The 25,399-nt window shown below is 28.7% G+C and overlaps 1 protein-coding gene across 5 annotated transcripts in view; it reads right to left on the reverse strand.

Annotated features, from left to right (window-relative positions):
• Positions 1 to 3,425: 3,425 nt before the first annotated feature.
• The window catches only part of LOC106463228 (RAC serine/threonine-protein kinase-like), a 61,227-nt gene continuing 39,253 nt past the window's right edge, over positions 3,426 to 25,399 (reverse strand). For all 5 annotated transcript variants that reach the window (XM_022390863.1, XM_022390876.1, XM_022390883.1 and 2 more), the window contains 10 exons: positions 23,715 to 23,837; positions 22,465 to 22,576; positions 21,301 to 21,442; positions 16,847 to 16,978; positions 15,671 to 15,736; positions 13,880 to 14,071; positions 11,825 to 11,953; positions 10,266 to 10,480; positions 7,579 to 7,666; positions 3,426 to 6,383 (listed from right to left, as the gene is read on the reverse strand). In XM_022390863.1, the coding sequence (XP_022246571.1) occupies positions 6,180 to 6,383; positions 7,579 to 7,666; positions 10,266 to 10,480; positions 11,825 to 11,953; positions 13,880 to 14,071; positions 15,671 to 15,736; positions 16,847 to 16,978; positions 21,301 to 21,442; positions 22,465 to 22,576; positions 23,715 to 23,837 (1,403 nt within the window). In that variant the 3' untranslated portion in view covers positions 3,426 to 6,179. The remainder of the gene's footprint in view (positions 6,384 to 7,578; positions 7,667 to 10,265; positions 10,481 to 11,824; positions 11,954 to 13,879; positions 14,072 to 15,670; positions 15,737 to 16,846; positions 16,979 to 21,300; positions 21,443 to 22,464; positions 22,577 to 23,714; positions 23,838 to 25,399) is intronic.

Consider the following 25,399-nt stretch of genomic DNA (forward strand, 5'->3'; position numbering starts at 1 on the left):
AAATCTATTTATCCATATAGAAAAACACAACTAATAAATATGATCTAGAACAACCAAGATCAAAGTTTCTATCTTCAAATATGCATATTTCATTAAGTCATCAAATGCCTTACTTTCTTCCTATCTTTTTAGGTTGTGATCATTCTAATATATTACAATGGTTTATTTTATCACACTTTACTTTAGTTCATTGCTGTTATTTATCATTGTTCACACGGCTTGAAACAAAGCAATTGATAGGATTGAGTGACTTGCAAGATTCTCAATTTACAACTACTAAAGATGAATAAATGACAAACGTTATTTATGTTCTTCTATAGTAAATATTAAGAGTACAATTAGCTTGTGTCTAACATTACAACTGACAAGAGTAACAACATATACCTTGAAAGTCATTTCAAAAATGACAAAATTTAATGTACAAATGTTTTGATGTGATGATTAATTTTTTCAAACATGGATAAGTGTGAAATATCAGAAACACACACACACATATATATATAACACGTTTTTTGGAATTAATTACCAGTAGCCATTTTGTTAATCAATAAATTAGCTTCAAAGGCATTATTACATGGAATATACACCTAACATATCATTCTATGATGGTATTAAAAGGAAGACAGAAAAATATCAAAATATAGGGATGGTATTTCTGTCTTTAGCAATTACAAGTCTAAAATATTGCCAATAATCACATCAATTACTTTCTTTTGGAATATTCACCTTATTTTTTAACTGGCAATAAAAGATGTCTTCCATTTATTTCATTCTTTGTCACCAAAGAGAAGATTTTGCTACAAAGTACTACTTAGTGTGCTTTCAACAAAAGAAAGGAATGATTAATGGAATGTGCATGACTGGGACATGATACCAAAAATACAATTATTTTCTTTAGAAAAAGATAAAAATGTATACACAATATAATCTCTGAATCGTTATTCCACACATACCTAGTTTAAAAGATAAGCTTTCTAATTATGGTGGCATGTAAGAATGTATTTTTATTATAACAGAACTACATGTTTCTGTAAATGGTTTTTAGAAGTAACATCCAAATCAACAGCTAGTGTGAGTACCAGTAAATTTAGATGGAATTTTTAAGTTGTAAAAGCACAGAAATTACTAGGTGTTCAGGATCAAATTTATATCATATTTTAAAAGATACAAATAGTAAAAATAAACATAGATGCTAATATGGGTTAGTTTTTCAAACGTTCTGAGTTTGTAACTAAAAGTCTGAGTAATAAAATGATTTCTAATGAGCCTTTAAATTAAATATTGAGTATTTGTTTGTTTGAGAATTTTGAAAAAATTTACACAAGGGATATCTGTGCATAACTATCCATAATTCTGAAATGATAAGCTAGAGGGAAGGCACACAATTTAAACTCTTTTTCTGACTGAATAGCCAGGGTGTGAAATTGTGGATTTTTTTTGAATTAATAAAATGATAGAAAAATTTACTTGTCTTTCTTAAAAACATATCAACTCTCCATTTCACAAGATACATAAAAATGTAGAATGTAAATTTTAGGAATCTGCTGTTACTTAACAGTGAAAAAAAAAAAGTTCTGATATTCTGAGAAAGCTAAATAAAATGCATCAATGACCCAATTGTTTGCATAATCTTTATAAATTTAAATCTATAATGTTCAGTTATCATATCTACATTAAATGCATTATTTACTTTGTAGACGTGACACAAAAGTACTGTAAATAGACAGTTTTTTTTTAAAGTTAGTAAAATGACAAAAGTAAATATGTTGTTAAAAAGTATTTGATTAATAAGATGTGGAACACTCACACATGGCTTTTTTTGTTATATTCTTTGTCTGTTTTTAGAATTGGATGTATGTGACAATTAATAATCACATTTGAATTATATATTTCATTTGTAAGTAATGAAGAACTTTGACACAAAACACTGTATATCCAATTTTGCCAATTTGAGAAAATAAGCATTTACAATAAATGCTATAAAATTAAAACTGAGCTATTTACTGAATAACACAATTACAATTATATGAAAAACTAAAAAAAATTAACCTTATTATTTATTTCAAATTTCACAAAATCTACTTGATTTTTGGACAAAACACTGTATATCCATAGGCCTTTTAAGTCAAAATGAGGTACACCTTCAATGATGTATGTCATGGTTTTTAACATTTAGTCGTTAGGATTTTAGGCAAAACATATAAAATATCCCATGATCTGATAAAGAAATCATTGTTAATAGAATTTTATCAGAACAAATGTTATTACCAAACTTTTGAGAAAAATGTCACTTTCAATTGACGTTTTAAATAAAATAACTCATGCTACTGTAAGACTCTTTCCAAATTTATAATCTTTTCAATATTTGCTGTAGGAACACTTTTCTCAGCTGATGGGGAAAGGGTTTAAAAATAAAGAAGAATGATCCTTATCTTTGACAAATAACACTATTATGGCAGAAAAGTTATATCATATGAAGTTTACATTCCAAAACTAAGGTAAAATTAATTTTACTTCATTTATGTGCACTTCATTCTTAAGTCATTTATCTACAGTTGTTCAACTAATTATTAAGTTTCAACATGGAAACATGTCTTGAAAGGCTCTGTATTTCTGTAACTTGTCCTCCTAGTCAAATAGCAGGGTTTATGAAGAAGTGTGATGGATGGATGTATTACAAAAACATTAAAAAACTGTACTGTTAACATTTTAATGTCTCAGGAAAGAAACTGAGTAAATGATAATCGTCAAAAAAGATAAAAGCACTAAATATCTAGAAAAATGAAGTCATACCTATACTTACTCATTCTTTCTTGGCTACAACCTGCTTAATTTGCATGAAACTTACAGGATTTAATGCTTTTGAAAACTTGTTTTAAAGAAAACATGTTAGAAAGTTCATGCATCATGGACATGTTCCTTATTATATAAAAGAATATGAAGACTTAAATTAAATTACAAGTACACAGAATTAATTATTCAATTGAATGCTTGGAGAGTTTTCCCGAGCAGATGTTAACATAAAACTATGATAAATAGCAAAATTAAGTAATGGTTTACTTTCATCTCTTTATCTGTTCTTCCTTTCAGTTATAATTGTCATATGAATATCGCTCACCAAATGAAGAGTCTAATTTGTGATTATATGATATATATACATCTAAGGCTAATTACTGTTTCAATAATAATAACAATAATATACACCCGAAAGACAAAAGGTTGTCATTGTTAGTTTTCTAAAAAAGTTAAAGGATTTTACCTAAACAAATTTTAACAATCGTGTTTTGTTTACAAATATACAACTTATCATTGTGTCTTTTTATACACATCTTAAAACTTTATTCATAGTAGTATATTTTTAATAGGAGAAATAAATTAAAATTTATAAGACAACTAATATTTTATTATAAAAAGTTTTACGGTAAGTATCTTAAAAATGATTTACATTAAAAGCAGTAAATTTCAGTAGTAAATATGTATTTCTGAAAGGATTATTAAAAGCAACAACTTAAAAAAAACATTAAAATTTCATCAAAACGAATTGATAAATTTTTTATGAGTTGCTGTATTTTTCTATACATTTTGTCTTTTAAAACAATCTTGAAAAAAAGGAGTAATCACAATGATTTAAATAAATTAAGTTTCTAGTAGCATAACTAAAGCAAGATGTAGGTACTTTCAACACCAATGCCATCTGCGAACAATTATAACACAAGTATACTGAACACATTTTCAATCACATGCTACTCATTATTAAAATATAATTCTCAAATTTCCTTATGAAATTACTACTAAATAATATTAATGAACAGGTAACAAGATTGGATCCAGTGGAGAGGAGTCTATGCATCTGGACCTCATCTCTTTCAACATAAAAAATAAAACAGAAGGAAACAGAGATGCAAGTGGTATAAATATACAATTTAATTGTTTCCTGGGATCAGTTATGCTTGTATTCTTGTATGGAAAAAAGTTTTTACGATCTGTAATATATAAAATGTTGAAGATATTCATAAAGGATTTTCTCTTCAAAAATATTATGATTGATTTAAAACCCACCACAGGTCTTCAAAAGAATAATTTTAATTGGTATGACTGTCAAAAAAAGATGTTCTCAATGGTCATTCAGATTTCTTATTGCTAATTCTCCAATGGAAGAGACCAATAAAAACCAATGGAAATGTCAAGTATTTGACTTAGAAAGACTTTCAAAGATTTTCTGATATTCATTCAATTTGAACCCCCCCCCCCCCCAAAAAAAATCCTGGATACACACCTGAGGTACATTAGGTACATAAATATATATATAATTCAACTTCAGAGTAGAATATTTCCAAGTTAAATGTTACTTCTAACTTATACAAGAATAATAAGATACATTCTGGAAGTTGAAGTTTAAACATTTATTTCTTTTAATGCAGCTGTGTATCAAATAATGAAAGCAGAAACAATGTAAATATTGGACACAATAAACAGAACCATCAACAACACGCAACAACAGCATAATCTCTTGAAACTTATTATTAAAATTAATAATACTTCACAATACTAAACACCTGATAATTCAGTAACAAAATTTAGAATAATGAGCAGCTGTAACTCTTGAAAACAAATTATTCTAAAAGGTAAGATAATATCTCCCTTAGTTTACCAAATATACAAGCTTTTATTGTAACTTAGATATTACTGTTCTCATCTTTAGATTTAAGTTTTGAAGAAGTATACTTTTATAGTAACTATTCAATTAAAAATAATACATTACATCCTGTGTTATTTTTTTTGTTTCCTACTTCTAGCTTTCGAAAGACCATGATTTAGTATTTGTAATAAGTTTCCCGAGGTATCCCAAATATGTAATGTAACTTTTTAAAATTTGCCTACATTATAGCTGGACATCATAAAAATCCAAGATTGTTTTATAACAATACCATATGCCTGTAAATATATTGTGGTGTAAAAATAATGAAAGTACAACCATAATACAAACATTTTAAATTCTAAAAGTATATACTATAGGATGTGACATGGGTTTGACTAGTTATCTAGTCTGTAGTTAATGGAAACTGCATTACAAATCTGGTGAAAACAAGAAAAAAAACCACAAATGGTTAAGCAAATGTAATTAAAATACTTTACTTAGGCAGTACAGAAGTTGACATTGTTATGAGCTCATTTTATGTTTATGCCACTGATATTAAAGCCATAAACCTACCCATGTGATGGAACAAATTACAAACATTTTCAATGCTTCGTATTCCTCAGCATATCACACTTATCTATATAAAAACCAATGACCCCGAAGACATATAAAAAACTTAAAAAGAGCATCAAGAGATTTCCCATAATATCTCTAACAATCAAAATTTTCCTGATATTTGCATCTGTTCTCTATTCAATGTTACAAGCCTACAATAATATATACAGTCAAACCAAAATTATTTGAGTTATTGGTAAACACCATACGCTATAATCTACACTGTTATGTAAATATTGTTTTGATCTATCATCTATCCAGTCTGATTTTTATAATACAATAAGGCTTGACAACTTTCAATTAAAGGTGATTTAACAAGATAGTGTTTGGGAATGTTAATGACATATCTGAAATTCCATGTGGGAACCTTGAAAACTTAAACTAGTGAGAAATAAAAGTATCACAATAAAATAGGCTGGATAGGTTTGCTCAAAAAATGGACACGCGTGGCTGGCCATAAGTGTTACAGTAGATGTAAATATTTACAAAACAAGCAAATATACTTTGTGAGGCACAAGAACAAACAATTAATGAATTATACACACAACCAGGTATGATTTCAAACATAATCTATACGTATAAAGTTAACAAGTTGCCAAAAGGCACCTGCATCACTTTACAACATTCATTAAAACAATGAAATAAATTTACACTCATTTGTGCATCAGGATTATAATTATACGAAAAATAAACTTTTTACAACATTCACTGACACACTTTAATTCATATAATATATACTTCTCTTAACTTATACAAAAACTGTTAAAAGCCTTCAATATCATACATTGTAACTATGATAACACACTCAAACTTTAGGATTGTGAATCATAAAAGCCTCCTGATCTACCCCTACTACGGGTTATTACTTGTACTGTCACAAACAAGAAATAATTTATGCAGTGTCAAATATACCACAATTAAAAACTCAGTGGTCTGTAGTATGTCCAAGTACACCACTGCTGCCATGGAAGGAAAACTGCTGGAAGTAAGGCTGTTCCATTTCTTCAGATATGGAGTTTAGAGGAGCTTGATCTGGAGGGGTCAGCTCTACTGTTTCTCCAGTAAATTCTTGGTCAAAGTATCGAGTATCAGTATCTGATGTCACCTGAGGCTTGAAGGGTGGTGTAACCTGATCACATACAAAATATGATAAGGACATTATTATAAAAATTAGAAATAATAATTATTAGAATGTACATGTAAATGCATGCTAAATATAATAATTCTTAAATCACAAAAAAGTCTTTATAGATAAACTACTGGTGTTCCAAAAAAAGCAGAAGCATTAAAAAAAGTCAATGTTGACCCCTAATGTTCTACTGATTTGTCATTTTATGGCCAGGTACTTTATTAGTTGATACTTAAAAATTTTATGACAAACCAAACATATTACATCTGTTACCATGTTGCCTATTCTTGCTGTACAGTATCATATTTGCAAATTTTACATATGATTAGTCATTTATTGCAATAAACATTTCATAAGTAGATGTTATTTGCAAAATATATATTGTATTTATTATGTACTAGAAAACTGATAAGTGTCTTTTTTAACTTTTTTTTCCATGAAAATGGACATTACACATATTATACAGTTACATAATTGTAAACTAATATGTTTAATGCCATAATGATGATGAAAAATTATTGTTGAGATGGTGCTATGGTGAATATCTATACACATAAGAGTTTATTATAATACATCTAAAACACCCCTAAAAGGATTTTATCATTAAAGCATTATTTAATTAAACTGAAATCAAAAGATTCTGTAAATTTGCCAATATATACCAAATATGACAGTATCAAATGTGTCTTTAGTAAGAGATTTTTAAAATTAATGTATAATAAGACTTGCATGGTATTATTTAATTATCCTGTTATCCACTTTTATGTAAAAATGGTTGTTATTTTAGTTTTTTTTATTTATGATTCAAGTTACTTTACATATGTAATACATTTTCTGTCTTCAAGATTTGGTCTAGTGAAACTCATTAATTTACATATACTGATAGCACTTCTTATAACTTTACAAATGTGTTTGTTCATATTGATGAAAATTCTAAGCATAGGCTTTTTTCATACAGTAATACAGTTACAAAAGACTGTAAAAACAAGTAATATGCCATTTTCCAAAATAGTTTATGTAAATAGTAGTAAAATTAATTAGAAGCTAAAATAATTCTTAAATATACTATTTAGATAAAAAGCAAGCAAATTAAATATATCTTGAATATTAATCCTAGTGGATATTCATATATACTGATATCTTTGAAATAGGGGTGTTTAGAATTATAAGAAACAAAATTAGATCATGCACTGACCTTTTTTTCCAGCAAATCCTGCCAGTTAATTGCACGGAAAAATGGATGGACCATAATCTCTCCAGCATCGTCCTGCCCGCCACCAAGTCTACAAAATAAAGTCATTATGATACAACAAAAGTTTTAGAAATGTTTAAACAAGTCAAATTTCACTGTATTTATACTACTACTTAGGTAAAAGATCTTTTTTTTTTAATCATTATTATTCTAAATGTTCAATTAGGAAAATTAGCCTTTATTGAGAAATGACACTGCAGATCAAACAATGCAAATGATAAAATAGTTTATATTCATCATAAAATACTATTGGTCATAATTTCCTGTGGAATTTTTTAAATTTATTTTTTAAAATAATGAGATGTATTAAATAACCTTAACAAAGCAACCATAGAAATTGTACCATAGAACCATGTAAATTATAAATTTATATACAAGTTAATTAATTGATAAAGATTTTATTAATTTCTTTGTTCTTTCACATAATTATACAATAACATTATCTTAACATCTTTTTTAACAATATTAATTATTATTTTTTCTAAATATTTCATTGTATTTTTATCAGCAGCATAATTTTTTGATTTTCTATGCACATATTCCCATATTTCATAGTTAAACTTCTCAAATTAAGACTTTTTTGTTAATTAAAGCCAAGTTAATCTTCAGTATAAAGCAGTTTTTTGCTCCTTCTAATGTTCTTTGTTTATCAAAAAACAGGTTTTTACAATAGCAGTACTTTTTGACTTCTATATATATATATGCTAGCATTAATTTTCAAGTGTATAGGTTCAATCAATCTAATATTTTAAAGACATTTGTAAAAACTGAACAATTTATGAATATTATTAGAACCTTCCATTTCTGGCATATGATGCTTATCTCTGTAACAGTCAGTGAATCCTGACAGAATTAGGAAATAGCAAGAAAGTAAGTCAAGAAATTCTTATCACATCCTAAATAAATAATTCTTTCCTCAGTCTTGCATCCATTCCTTTCAAAGTTTTTGCCCATATTAAAAAAAACAAAAAACACAACCAGTTTTTCACATCCGCTATTTTCTGAACATAATGTACATGTGATTGATGTAGTTTTCTACATGAAAGTTAAGTAGTAGTAGGGAAAGCTATTCACAGGCTTACCATCTAAGCTTTACTTCCACCTGGTGGTCAAAAATATAAGTTTCATCAACTAAGTTATTTTTTTTTTGGTTTGCACTCTTGCAAAAAACTTTAGGGCTTCACTAATTTGAAAATAATTTTGCAAACCTGAACACTAACTCAGAACTCTTTACAAAAATTCTAACTTGGAAGTAAATCTTCTAACACGTTTTTTTTAATGCTTTCATTATTAGGCTTCACAAGAAAAAGATCAAGGATATCGCAAAAGTGAGTAAAATCCTAGTTAAATTTTTGGAATTCACAGAGGAAAAATTATAAAATGATTAACTTAAAAAGGAAGTAACAGAGCCATAGCCAGTAATTTTTATACCCTGGGCAAGTTTCATGAACTGCACCCCTCCCCCCTTTTCTCTGTGGCTCATGCATGTTGGTCAGTTGGTTGGTCTGCAGAGGTTCCATGTAGCGTACTTGACTTTAGGTCTTCCTAACCTTTTCACGGCATACATCCTTGCAGAACAAATTTGTTATTCATGGTCGCTCTTCCATCAAAATCAAGTGTTTTCATAACATAGGATAGTTAATAAATATATTTTAAAGATGATTACTAGAACATAAATGAATTACCAAACAAGTCAATGTTTCGCAATAAGTCTCAGCTTTTAGTTTACTTTGTAGCAATGACAGATACAGTAAAAACCTGATTACTCTGTCGAACATGTTCCTGTAATGTTTGGTAGCCAGCAGAATTTTAGGATGTCCCAAACATTGGATATGCTATTTCTCGAGCCCTATTTTTCCTTTACCTAAAAACATATAGATATTACGAAAAAAGCATATAGCTACACGAGATGGTAAATACCACAACATTAGAAAATATAAAAATAATTATGATATATGTTATAACTTAAGAACGAGACGACATAGTTGAAGAATAAGGAGTGAAGGTGGGAACTTAAGTACCATATCATACTAAATAGAGCAACTTATCTTGCTTAATTTGGATGGTAAGTTCTATTTGCCCTCCATTCTATATAGTTCTGCATAAATTATTGAATAACAAATTTAATGCTTGGATTGCACCCCCTTCCGGCTGCACCCTGGGCATCTGCTCCTCCCACCCTACCCTAGTTACGACTCTGGGAAGTAAAATAGCTGTATAGAATTATAAGCTATCTTGAATACTGGCTGACATAAAATCACTTAAGTTATTTTATTGACTGTGGTGTTTCCTGTTCACTAGAATTTAATTGTGGGAAGTGACTTAGATTAGAATAATGCCAGAATACCAACAATGATATATAATGAACTAACGAGAATGGAAGTAGTTATTACTTTGTGATTCAAAAAATATCTAAACTTCAAATGCTATTTTGAAAACTTTTCATACTCACCTAACTCTATTGGTGAAATATTGAAACATATAACAAGAATAATTGTTGATTACTTATAAACTAGTGTAGAATTGTAAAGTTAGGAAAAATAAATTTTCAACATTGTTGAGAAAATATGATATTTTCCTTTGTGAAACAATGCAGGATTTCAACTAAAAAAAAACAAAACAAAGGTTACCTTTTTTTGGGGTCTTTAACAAGAAGACCACTTAGAATACTTTTTGCTTCAGGAGAGAGTGATTTTGGGAACTTAACTTCTTCAACTAAAATCAGTTCAAAGAGAATGTCGTGGTCACGATTGTAAAATGGTAAACGCCCACACATCATCTCGTACATGACAACTCCTAACCCCCACCAATCCACTGCCCTGCCATAATCTGTGTCTTCTAATACCTTAAACACAAAAGATTTGTTTATTTTAATATCTAACATATTGAACTTATATGACAGGTTCAACTTGGAAATTATTTTATATTCAGTCTGTTTCACATCACAGAATTGAAGTACTTACACTTCTAATTAACTTAACTTAGGAAAATGTTCCCAAAACGTCTTTTTACAATAAATCTTCATACCATATGATAGTTTCAAATGTAAGTTTGGAACATGAAAGAAAAAAAAAAGTTTTCATATTAGATTCCAAAATGCTTCATACAAATAAGATGTTACAGTAATATAAGATATGATGAATGTAATTTAATACATATATCTTCTCTGTTCAAAATAGCATAGATGTTAACATGTATTTTAAAAGTATTTTATATGTGTTCAGAAAAGTGATTGGAACAGATGAGTAAATACTTCCTCTGAATAAGGCACTTTTATCAACATCCATATTTGTAAACTAATTATAGACAATGAACAAACTTTCCAATTATGGGCTAATAACAGATCTTATGAAAACTTGCATTTGCTTTCACTCTTTGATTAATTTTAGTGATCCTGTATTCATATTTTGTTCTTGTAAGAGTTGTAACTGATATTACAAAATGTCCTTACACGACTGCCAATAATTCAAAGAAAAGCGTTTTTTAATGCTTCTCTTTTATACCTGAATGTCTCATTAATGATTCTTGAAGTAAAAAATGAATTAATATCAAACACTTTAAAATTTCACAAAAATTGATCTTCTTTCATAGTTTGTGCAAGAATGGCCACATGCTTCAATGTTAACTATGTTGTTCCATAAATAAAAAAAAATTATCATTGTAAAAACATTTTATCATATATTGCGTAACATTCATATATTTGATTGTTATAGATGTATAGTCCTTTACGTACCACTAATAACCTAAAATACTTTAGGTGTTTTGATAATATATGACATACCGTCACAATTAATTATTCTTTATTAAACAGCAGCCCAATTAGTTTTTTCTATTTTGTAACAAATAAATTCATATATATATCATGAAAGAATCTAAACCACAGAAAATCATACAAATCTAATTTTTTATGACAAAATTGTGACTATTAGTTCAAATATTAAAATATATATTTAAAATCTCTTTATTTGGTTACAAGTAAAATGCACTGTCAGTTCATGTATATGTCAGTATATGACAAAATTGTGACTATTAGTTCAAATATTATAACATATATTTACAAATCTCTTTATTCGGTTTCAAGTAAAATGCACTGTCAGTACGTGTATTTCATCACCATGTGAACAATTTAAATACTGCTCCTTCTACAGAACTTTAAAATCTTAAAAGGTTTTAACACTAAGCCATATACCTCAGGTGCTAAATATTCAGGTGTTCCACAAAAGGTTTTAGTTGTTGATCCATATATTATATCCTCTTTACAAAGACCAAAATCCGCTATCTTGATATGTCCTTCTTTATCTAAGAGCAAGTTTTCTAACTAAGATAAAAGAAAATTTAACACTTTTATATGCAATAATAATTACAGTATCGAAGTGGGAAAAGTTGAACTTTAATACATTCTTGTAGTAAACAGTCTAAAAGACTGCCGAGTGGAATCTAAAAAATTATTACCAAAATCACGAGACCCAATACATATATGAAAACTTTAAAATTAATTCTTTCTTGGTTAAAAAACATTGTGGCCCAGTGGTTAGCATTTTGAACTATGAATCTGCAGGGTCTATTATTCACATCACATTACCATAAAAAATATGAAAAATAATAGTGCTCTGCAGTTTGGGTCATAGGTACAACATAAGAGTGACAGACAAGTCCCACTATATGGTCAAATAAAAGTTGGGTCATGGGTACAACATAAGAGTGACAGACAAGTCCCACTATTCGGTCACATAAAAGTAGTTCACGAATTTTTGTAGGTACTGTTGACCAGCTGCCTTTCCTCTAGTCTACAAGTTCAAAATTAGGGGCAATTATCACATATAGCCCGTGAGAAGCTTTGCACAAATATCTAAAAGCATGATGTGTATGGTACAGCTTATTAACATAAAACTTGAGTCAAATAAAACAATCTTTACAGGATGGTTTGTGCATGTTTTTTATCTAATGATGAAATTTATAAAGCTATTTGTAAGAATACAAACAGAATATTTACACAAAATCTACGCAAATAATAAAATTTGTTGTTGTCCAAATTATATATGAAAAATTACCACTAGATCTTAAAGTTAAACAGAAAAGTAACAAATATCTACAATAAGTTTTCTTTTAATGAAATACTTTATTTTAGTACTTGTGTGTGTATGTACATCTTTTCCAAACATCTAGGAACTGTCACTATTTCAAATATTACCACGTGATGACAACATAAATGGGTAACCACAGAATAACTGTGACCCAATACCCATTCTGATTCCATTAATATGTTAAAAGTTTTAAGACTTTGAGAATGAGATATTTTTAAATGGCTTTCAATTCACGTATCAGCTACAATGGATAGGATTTCCTGTCACTATATATACTATTGCTTCATTTAAACATCTTTTTGCATAATGGAGTATAGCATTTGTTATGTCTTTCGAGATATACTGTAAGAATTTTGTTTTGCAAGTTATAACTCTCATAGAAAAAAAAAAGATCAAATTATGTTGTTTTTTAAGTAAGTGTCTTTTATTTTCCAAGAGATACATTAGAAATTATTTCTATTTAACTTGGAAGTAGTAAGAGGAAATAAGCATGAATGATTTAAAATATACAATAGTCTTTTATTTATTTCAGAACTAGTTTTTGATTTATCACAGGATTGGTAAAAATGGCTGTAGAAAATTTAAACAAGTGCCATCTTTTAATCAGCATAAAAAATTTTAATAATACTTTTCTGTGACTTTTTCCAGTCTTTTCTAACTTTTAATATTATAATTAGACAGAAAAAAAGTACTTTTATGGTAATATTCAGCAAATAAATCACGATTTTTGTTTCAATGGTTTGTCATCTTAAGAAGTAATGGATGTATTCTTCAGTTTAAACAAGTTATCTAATGACTTACAGCACCATGGTATGGTATCAAAGTTGCATTCAGTAATGCTCCATGAAATAATTTATTGCCCCCAAGTGGGTCAACAGTATGTCTGCAGATTTACAGTGGTAAAAACTGGGTTTCGATACTTGTGGTTAGCACAGCACAGATAGCCCATTGTGCAGCTTTGTGCTTAACTACAAACAAACAAAACAATTTATTGCTGAAGAGATTAAACAGTTTACATTAAAGATGATTCAGGGAACATCACTAATATCTATGAATTATCTGTAGAATAAAATAGTACGAGTTCAGTAATTTTAAAAATGGATACATTAGAGACATAATTACCTACAAACCAATTACAAGTAAGAGCAACAAACAGATACCTTCAGATCTCTGTATATAATTCCTTGAGTGTGGAGGTAGTGCAAAGCAAGAAGAACTTCAGCACCATAGAAACGAGTTCTTTCTTCAGCAAAAATTCTTTCCCTTGACAGATGAAAAAAGAGCTCACCTCCATTTACGTACTCCATCACTAGGCACAACCGATCAGCTGTCTGGAATGAATATTTGAGAGACTGCAAAAGAAATTGATTAAGCAGTTATCACCACAAAACAATTAAAAAGATGTGAATCATTCAAAAGAAAAAAACAAAAACTGTTATTAGTTTTTTTGCAAATGTCACTGCCATAAAGGAGTTTCAGTTCATAAGTTGTTTTACTTCAAATAGTTTTTAGGCAAAATACAATGCATTGATTCAAAGATTCTATGGACTGTATTTGTCCAGGGTGTAGAAATTGGTGATATTTCAGTCTGTGTAAAAGCCTTCATGAGTGGCCTGATACATACCCCATTACAGCAACTTAAATGTTGACTACTCCCACACTTTCAGCAGGCAGAAACAACTCATAAAACTTTAAATCCAGTATATATGGCATTTCTTCAGAAAAAAAACAAATCCACAGTATATAACATACCTATTTTAACCACTTGTACCACTATATAGTAGTGTGTCATCTGTCAGTAAAACATGCACATGCATTGAATCACGAATAGAATTATGCATTCTGTAGGCTACAACACAGCATAATATATGAAATTCAAAAGCAAGAAATAAATATATTTATTACTCTTAATTTGGGTTGTATTTACTCTAGAAACGAAACACTTTTGGGGTACCTGGAGAAGTACATCAAGTTGTAGTTTGTAATTACCCATTAAAAATGTACTGGTTTATAGTTAGAAACTGTTACATTCTTTCTTTAATGATATTGTTTACTCTGAGAGAAAACCATGCAGCAAGTACAGTTGAAATATATCAATTTGTAACTAAAAAGACAAGTTTTCATGTTACTAGCTTCATATTTTGATATACAAAGATTATTTTGATGCAAAGATCATAAAATTTCTTAAAACTTTTTTAATAAACCTAACCTAATGTTGTGCACTCATGTATACTAAATATTATATGTAAAAAAGCCATAACTTTTTAATTTCTCAGTTTTACATTTAATTATTTTTAACGAAAAAACTTGGTCTAATTAAGAGTTAAATTTCAACAATGAAATTGGCCTAATACGTGAGCCAAGTTTGGTCCTGCTAACTTGCTAATGGGATTCTGAACACAGTTTCAAAAATGGTGCCTCCATGAATCTAAGGTGAGCAAAAACAGAAACTACTATGCCAGATTCAAGTTCAGTGACCCTGCAAACCTACTCCTGCATCCTCATCATACCTAGGTCTAAATCATAAAGATATCCACCAAGCCACCCCAAAGTCTGTCAGCCATCTCCAAAACTGATGGAGGAGCTTCTGGACAACCAAATTCACAAACACACAAAATAAATTAATGTATGTTGTCAATTTTAAATGTTGAACTGTACCTTTTAATGCAAGAATTATCTGATTTGAATAAATCTGATATACATAAAAACTTGTCATTTCCTAGGGTAAACTTACCCTTTAAAACATTACACACTCAAAATCTGTTTATAGTTAAAAATACCATTTAAACATTTCTTGTACTCTATCAAAACTAGTGCATGTATCAACACTAGGTTTTAACAGTTTAAGATAAGATGTTGATTTTCAAAATGTGGCTATTTTGTATGAAATAAAACAGTAAAGATAACTTAGAAAGATGAAATATCTTAACACTACAAGAGAGTTTACTTACTATGAGAAAAGGATGGTTTGTGTTTCTTAACACCCTATTTTCTGTTAGTGTATGGGCAACTTCATCCTGCAAGAAAGAGGTGATATATATATTTATCTAAAACATACTGTAATACATATGCATATTTTAGAATGCAAATATTACACGCACATAAGAACAAATATCTGTGAACACTTAGCACACATTTTTACTCGTTCATAAAAAAGTATGGCATAACAAAAATCAAAAGTAATTAAATTATAAAACTCTTGTGCACAACATTCCTTTTTTGTAAAAAAAAATACAACTTTTGATCTTTCATTTACTGTATTTCATTTATCCTGTCAACACTTGAACTTGAGAGATGAAATATGGTGAAGAAAGGTCACATTATTGTAATTTTTATTATGCTCATTGTATATTTGATTATCAATAAAACATGATTTCCCTTGTTTTTACAGTAAAAAACTTTATTCACATTTCTGAATCTTGATTCAATTTTATTTTGTATATTTCAGCTACATTAGAACATTGCTGAGAAAAAGGACCCATTATCTAGTGAACAAAAGTTCAGATTTCCTACAATGGAAGTGTGTTTCCAATAGATACTTACCTCTTCTCATGGAATAGATTTTCTCGACTTGTACTGCCCTCTATATGTCTAAAGTTTTGCTTGCCACAAGCTTTCATACTCCCACCTACCCTCATGTGTTTTCACATGAGGCAACTGTATGATAGCATGCAAATGAGCATGTGAGAACCATCCACCAACAGGAGTGCGACACAACTCCCAGCACAGCTGACTCCCTCTATGCAGCTTAGTCCAAAATCACTTTGAGATTGAGTAACATAAATGGAAAAGATACCAGAAGTGGGGAGGACGGGTGTACAGTGTGAGAAGGGGTAAGAACCTATCGGAAATATATTTTCACTGTAGGAAACGTTAACTTCTGATACAATATCTAACCTCTCTTACAGAATAGCTAGAAATAGATTAATGTAAAATAATGTTTCATATTTGTTTATTTCTAACTTCAACAAGGCTACAAAAATAAAAATTCTGAACAGTTCACTGAAAACAGCATATTCTGTTCATCTTAATAAGGTGACAGCTACTATTCTTCTTTAAAAAAATTAACTGTTTTTAAAAGAAAAAATAGTGGTACTGTTGTTATTTGTTTTTAATATTTGTCATACCTTCTGAATAATAACTTCTTTTTTTAGTATCTTAATGGCATAAAGCAAGTTTGAGACTTTCTCTCTACAAAGAATGACTTTACCAAACGTCCCTTTTCCTAGGACTTTTAGGAACTCAAAATTGTTAAGTGTCTGAAACAAAAAAAAATAAAAAATTAGATATATATATATATGTTTTACTTAGTATAGAAATTTGTTAAAATCTCAAAAAGTACTTCAATACAAACATCACAAAAATAATTTTTTATGATGAATTATATTCTTTAGCATTAGAAAGTTAGGAACATAATGAAATACAAAAGCAATTACTAGCATACCAAATATAAATCTTAAAGCCTTTTGTATTTAAAAAGAGTAGAAATTAATAACAAAAAAATGTGATTAGAAAATCAGATTTGTTTGACAACATGTAATCTTTCAAAATTATAACAATATTGGATAATTCTATTTTTACAAATAATATCAAAATGTTCTTCAGTACTGTACTGTAATTCTTTGTACTCCAAACTGTTGATCAAATTTCAGGCTCAACAGCTTCCTACAAATAAATTAAATTATCACCATTTCAGCAGGAACTGGTCCATCAAATCTTAATTTTACTTATGAATTTTAGAGTTTCTCTGGAAAATATTCGGTATTTTGTAGTAATAGATGTAAGATAAAAAATAAATGAGCAAATATTAAAATTCTCCAGCTTTTTAATGTAAATGTGATTGTATATTATGAATAAACAAAGTTACATGCATCAACCTATTAAAGTTTGATTTCTAATATTATGTAGCATTGATAATATTCTTCAATGAAATTTTTGTAAGCTGTAAAATATTAAACTAAAACTCTTATAATATGCTATGTTAAATTTGTTTTACATATGAAACAACAAAGTAAAGATCTATCAACTAGGTGTTTCCTGTTATTTCATGAAATAGAAATTATCTACTGGTTTAAAATAACCATATGCACAGCAGGTCTAGTTGGTGTCACACCCCAGTGGGGGTTTAGGGATTGAGTCCCATAAAAAAAGGAAGAGCTCTTCAGATGCCCAAAGATTATAGAGAAAGCCATTTGTTTTCTAACTGTTGAAAATGATTATTTCCTAATTTTTTATGTTTTTAGTTTTTACTTGATTTTGGCTTGAAATATGTTTCTAAAAATAAAAGAAAACTTAGACATGTGTGTAAAGGGTGCAGTACCCTTGGATTATTTTAAATAAATGCTGTGAATGTAATAGTTCAAATGTTGTTTTCAGGAGAAATACACTGTGATTTACCCCAATCCTTTTGTGACAATTTCTTAAACTAGAAAACTAATTTTCTCCTAAAATATGCTACAATACGTCCTAAAAAAACCCAAACTTTGTATCAAGAATTTTAATTTTAATTATTATATTTAAACATTAAAAGTGAGAATTTACTTAGTTTTTCTCTTAAAGTTTATCAGCCCTAATGACTTCTGTTTCAAGATCTAATAAAGATTTTACAATGTTAAATAAATAGTATTGTTCAATCATTATTTAGAAAACTATGGGTCTTGTATTAAGCCTTAACAAATTTATCTGTTTAATAGCTATTTATATCACAACTTTTGTTTACTTGCATAATTTGAGCAAGTCATTGTGATATTATTTTTTGTACTTGATATCAAGAGTATATCAGAACCCCATCTGAACAGAATAAATCAGTGCTGTGCATATATATGCTTAGGATTTTAGTGTATTTAAATTGTTTGTACAATTCTCATACATAAAACATCCCAGACGTATTATCTGTTATTGCTTAACAATAAATAATAAAATAAGCTTTTAATAAATAAACAACTTACAAAGTAGGCCCCTGACACTATCTTCATTAGCATTAACTTATCATCATCACACAAAGTTCTGATAAGATTTCTTAATGAGAATAATCCATTTTCTGAGAATAACTTATTATGACAGTTACTATAAAGCCAACACTGGGCATTCTTTAACCTGTATTACATTGTTTATAAAATATTCACCACTACATTTTCTATCTAATTCTTTATTTAAATAATCATGAAGTTAAATAAAAAAGTCTTTTTCCAGCAGACATTGTATGAATACTTTTTTTTTAATGCTTCTGAAATGTATTCTTTGGCTACTTAAGTTTTGGTGATTTGCATTAGATTCTAAAAAAAAACAAAAAACTTTTCATCTCATGCAAGGTTAAAATATTTAACATGGTTGTAAACAAAATGTATTTGGAAAAAACTAAGAGGTATTGCACACACTACAACAGATATACAACCTGAGTTCATGATATAACTGACAAATTCCAAACAATCTTGATAAGAAGATAATATATATGGACTGTAACAACCTCTTGAAAAACTTAAGAACTCTTTTACAGAATCTACAGTACTGGAAGGAACTGTCGGGTAGTTCTCATAACAAAAGTGTAGAGAGAGAGGCAGTAAAAGAAGACATATTAGATGATTTATTTTACCAATCTTCCAAAGATGAAGATGTAGACCTCAAGGAGAGTATTTTCATGTGTGCAAGAACTCTATTTAACAGGGTTATTAACTCTCTCACTATGAGCTTGGTCCCACGGATCGACCTCGTAATCATTTTGTGCTTGTATAGTTCAAACTATAACTTTTAATACAGTACGAATATCTTCACAAAATTTTGCAGATTATCAGTAAACATTACAAGGCTTTAGTACACAAGATATCAGATATTTTAAGTAATGATTTGCTCATGCATTTTTTTTTCCTTTTGAATGTTGACTATCCAACATGCAAATTAATTTTGATTTTAAGATTAAAAATACTTTTATGCAACAGAAAATTATCAAATTTCACATGCAAAATCTTTATAACCTCCTAATAATCTCCAGATAATTGTCAAAAGTTTTTTTGGAAAAAAAGTATATTTCATCTGTTATTTTCACTATTTTATCTCTGTATGGATTTGATCAATTTGACTGACCTTTGTAATCAACCTAAAAAATTAGGAAATAGATATAAGTTATGTTTTTTGTTCTAGAATGACTACAAAGTATAACAAGAAACCACAAATCTTTAGTCTAAATAGCTTAAATCTCACAACATTACACATCTATATATATATATATTTTTTTTTTATTTCATTGACCTTTCAGCCATGTTTAACTAACATTACAGAAGTTGCAATGACATGGCACATGTGCAGTCATGTTGCTGTATCCAATAGTACAAAACTGGCCTTTAGAAAGGGACCTGTCTTCAGTTTGTTTTGGTGAACCAGTATTTTGTAAAATACAGTCACATTTAGGTTATAATACACTACATATGCATATTTATTATTACTATTTACAAGTAAGTTCTTAAATTTCAGTGATTTTTTCTTAAACATAGAACAGTAAATAAAGAAAACAATGTATTTTTTTCTTATTTACTAAACTTTATACTCCTTTGCCTATTTGCCATAATTTGCTAAGCCTTGTCAAATTTCACATATGGAGGATGTAAAACAAAATAATTTGATTTAGGTTTTCATATATGCATTTCAAAATAACCAAATATTATAAGTTACTCTATCAATATTACAAAATTCCACTGTCATTTATCAGGCTTACTAACTAAACTGCATTTGAATAAAAAAAAATATTGTTTTTTGGACAACAATGTCACTTACAGATGCCTTCGGCAATTCAAGACAAAGAAATAATCTTGGGAGCTTCCCACTTTATAGAGACTGTGAAAGCTACCATAAGGACATTCTGAGCTTTTGACTGGTTATTCACACATCATAGACAGAAGTAGGCATACGTAAACAAGTATTTACAAAAATGGAAAAAGGTGGGTGGGGCCAGATGTATTTGATTCACTAAATGTAGCGATATCTCAACAAAGAGAAAAGACAGGAGGTTCTTATTTTATAATCAAGCTTGTCAATATTGGTAATTTGAGTTTCTAATTCATAAGGTACTAAAGACTTTGTATTTGGACATCACAAACATATAATTTGAACCAAAGCTGTATTCAACATACCACGTGACACACAAAAATTGATAATTAGGAATTTTGTTTTAATATTTAGTTTTAAATTAAGAAATTAACTGATGTATAATAATGAAATTTGAATTATAATCTACTATGTGATACCAGATTTATTGACGTAAATTCATAAAATAGTAAATCAATAAAATTTTGAATGCAAGTCTACAAACGTGATCACATGTCCTTTGACCCCTTACCATAGGAAGACCTGTAGGGAGAGGGTTAAAGAGATTGACTGAGATCTGGCTTCATGTTTCAGGAACTAAGTACAGACCTGGTGGCCAAGAGCTTCATGGAATTATGATGTAGTGTGAACAAGAGGTATGTGTTTCATTAGCTCTGGAGGTTGGTCAATTGAATTCTTTATTGTTCCTCATCAGGAACACAAAGCCTAACTCCTCTATCAAGAATCAATACAAAGGTGTTTAATAACTTTTCAAAAAACATACTATTTTTCTTCCTTTATGGAGTGAGGTTTGTGTTATGTTGAGTTTTTCAAGTATGTCATCATTTCCTTGTGGATCTAACATTTCTACATCTTGTTCCTGGAGTCTATCAGCAACATACTGGATGGCTTGCATCCACTCCTCCCTATAAAAAACCAAATAATAGATGTAATGCATATGATTCACTTACATATAATGCTATGTGAATGAAGTTAGTCAGTAATTAATATCAACTACAAGATTTTTTAAAAGTCTCCTTGCTAGATCTAAAATTAAGCAAGATTTTGTGTACTGAAATTTTATTTTGTAATTGACTAGATATAAGAACTTTTTTGAGTAATAACACTAGTTTGAAAATACATTTTACAGGATAATATATGTAATAATATCAAGTTAAACAGTTCTTTTAATACCTACATATAGCTCTGTAACATAACTTGTGGTCTAAGACAATGTTTTAGTCTATGTTTTTGCAATGTATCATAATTTTTTACTGAATTTAGTTTTGCTCTTATCTTTTGTTTTCTTTATATGATTGATTTTTTTTTCAAAACAAAAATCTTGCTCCAAAACATTTCTCATACATGTTACATAGAAATAGTGTGGTGTTTCTAGACATGCTGCAAAGTTCAGGTTACACTTCATGTAATTCACATAATTACAACTAATACTACACCTTATAAATGCCAATATTAAATGCTATAAACAGGAAAATATGGAATACTTAAATGTTGAGAAAACTGCTCCATTTTGATTTGTATAAACACATTTATAGTGTCATTTTTTTTGTACATAAAACTTATATAACACTTCAATAATTCAGGATAAAAAAAACACTAGTCTCACCTCAAACAAATTTCACTATTTTCACTTGTTGAAGAGGGCTGGAATTAACAATGCTAATTCTATAGAGTCTAATACTAGTTTTAAAGAGCTGTATAATATTATTATGAATAAACACTGCCTATCAAGAAAAATAATTTTGATATTTGTCTTGGCCATGATTCAAAAAAAACACTGAGAACTAGATGAAACTTACCCTCTTGTAGGAATTTAGTGTTATTATGAGACCTTGTATCTGTGCATAGAGAAATATATCCTTACATATTACATGTTTATATTAAGAAGTAGAAATGAGCAACTTTGTACCTTAAAAAAATATCATACCTCTCCTTTTCTGAATCTACATGAAAAGTTCTCTCTATTACCGTTGTCCACTGCAGACCTCGGATTATAAATGTAAAGGGCTTGGGACGATCTGCCTTCATTAGCTGACACCCTACATATAAAGTAATGTTTTACTCTTAAAATCCATTTATACTCTGAATAGTTTGAAATATCAAATATATACATAAAATATGGAGGACAGTTATTTAATTATTCTTTAAAACATATTCATAGTGGGCACCTTTTACCACTTTATACATACAAGTCTTGAAAGGAATAATACTGTTCCAGTTTTTTTAATCTGAATAATATAATGAACCAGATTCCTGATTTTTTAAAAATTATACTATGGTTTTAAAAGATTTGGAGTGCAAAACTTTTAAAATGATTTTAATTCTAAAACAGATTTGAAAAGCATTTTGTATACCAAGAGGTAAGCTATAATGATTACTTAAATTTAGTCCATATTTAAAAGGCTTAAAAAGACTTGGTTGATAATATATATTTTAAAAATCAGATTACATGATTTATATATAAAAGAAATTCACTAGTTCTATATATATTAAAAAGCAAACCCAGTGTAGGTGTAGTTTCACATGGTATTTTTTCACTAGTAAAAGTTTATTAATATCCTTAAAACTATTCTCATTTATTTTACTTTCCTCAACATTTTGCTATTACTATTTCATCAGGAGAACATTATTATTGTTCAATAGAGCTGAAGTTAAATATGATTTGTAATTTTTAATCATGTTCTCTTGCTGTAACTATAATGGTGAAACACAGAGAAAATAAGTTTACTTTATGAAATATAGTTGTGTATACTTGTATAAGTATGTTGAAAAATCTTCAGTATGTGTTACAAACACTCAAGTCTCAAATAAGAGTTTTCATTGTTTCTTTTTTTTTTCAGGTACATCTGTTGTTGTTTTATCTATGTTAATTAATCATCATTAATGAACTATATACTTTAATTTTTGTTTACAATAGCATGCTGTAGACGTTTTTAGCACTAATCAAAGTACAAGCTCTCCTCCCTCCAATTATGAAGAAGTCCTGTCACAACATGTTTATCCATGTGCAGTCCAGACAGTGTGTTAAACTTTTGAGTTTTAATGTTTAAATAAATATTGCAATTTATATTTAGACAACAGAATTATTACTGATATATGAAAGCTCTATAGCCATTATCTCATAAAAGATCATTATATATATATGCAAATAACACTAGAAAACTGATAGCTGCCTACCTCTAACTGTAAAGTTATTGAGTGGATCACTATAACCATGTTCTGGCTTACTTTTGAACCCTATTAGAGATCCATCTTCCAATAAGATGAAGTACCTTGGCCTCCAGTTTTTTATGTGTTCACCTAAAAAATTAACATAACTGTATAAAAAACTACCGCAGAATGCCCAATTTTTCCTAAAAACTTACTATTAAACCCATAAGAGAAATGTACAGGAAACAACAGATATATTTTTTCAATGCATATGGATATAGATATTTTTAAACCTTACAAAGGAAGACAAGAATTTTATCTAAAAAAGGCATTTACTTTTCTAATGAAGGTTAATTACATTTTATTAGGATGATGTTCCAATTCCTATGTTGTCCTTGGAATTACTTCTTTCATCATTAGTCATGCTCAATCTCATAGTCATGATTATGTACTATTGCCCAACTTCACAGTTTCAATTGTGAAAAGCTTCTACAAAAATTGACAAGGTCAATTTCAGACTCTAAATTTTGATAAACTTTTGGCTTGTTCATTATCTTGTTAACAGTAGCATGAGATATGTGAACCTTCATCACAATTGATTCTTTTGGATGAAGTATTATTTTTTGTTCTGTAACCATAGTTTTCATTTTGCTCTATAATGGTGTAGGGTATGATTTAGAGCATTCTAAGTTCCTAACTAATTCTATTATCAACAATACTAGCTTCACACATTTTCTTCTGTTTCCATACAGTCCCTACTGAACTCAATTTTGGCTCAATATGTTGCATGCAGTAGTTTTCACCAGATAAAAATTTCAATTCTACACATTTTTCATGTAGCAATTTCATCCTGGAAGCCATGAATGCATTCACCACACTACTGCTAGGAATAATATGATTGGTTGTACTGACTGGTTGGCCAACAGTCACACACAGTATAACTATCAAATCATGAAAATAAGCTGGTGCATTAATTTTTATACAATAGAAGTAATCCCATAATCTTTGCATTTTATATCCATTTATTCACTTTTTCCATACCTACTTCCTGTACTGTACATACATACATATATATATATATAAAAAACTAGTGTAAGCTTAATACAAATATCTATTCAGTGATGATATCAAATACTTATGTATCTAGTACTGATTAGTGTTAAGTTTACAAAAAAAATAATTTTATGTTATTACATACACATGTAAAACTAGTGTAAGCTTAATACAAATATCTATTCAGTGATGATATCAAATACTTATGTATCTAGTACTGACTAGTGTTAAGTTTACAAAAAATTAATTTTATGTTATCACATACACATGTAAAACTAGTGTAAGATTATTAACATTTTATATTGGGTGGTACTATCACATATATATATATATACTTATACTTGTTATAAGACACTAGTCTTGGTCTTGTTATGTTTTTGATATATTGTTCATTCAATCCTTTAGGATTTTTCAAGAAGAAGTATATAATAATATTTTAACCACCCTGTGTCCACCGTATCCAATACTATTATATATTCTTCTTCTTGAAAAACCCTAAAGAACTGAATAAAAATGTATCATACAAATATAATAGGCTTAATATTAATGTCCTATGACAAGTATAATAATTATTTGCAAGCTTAAAAAATGGGTTCACCATATACTATAAATAGTTATTTGGTGATGTTACTTTACGCATATATATAACAGCTGTAAAT

Source organism: Limulus polyphemus, unplaced genomic scaffold (genome assembly GCF_000517525.1).
Source record: "Limulus polyphemus unplaced genomic scaffold, Limulus_polyphemus-2.1.2 Scaffold51, whole genome shotgun sequence".
In the NCBI taxonomy this organism is placed as follows: Eukaryota; Metazoa; Arthropoda; class Merostomata; order Xiphosura; family Limulidae; genus Limulus; species Limulus polyphemus.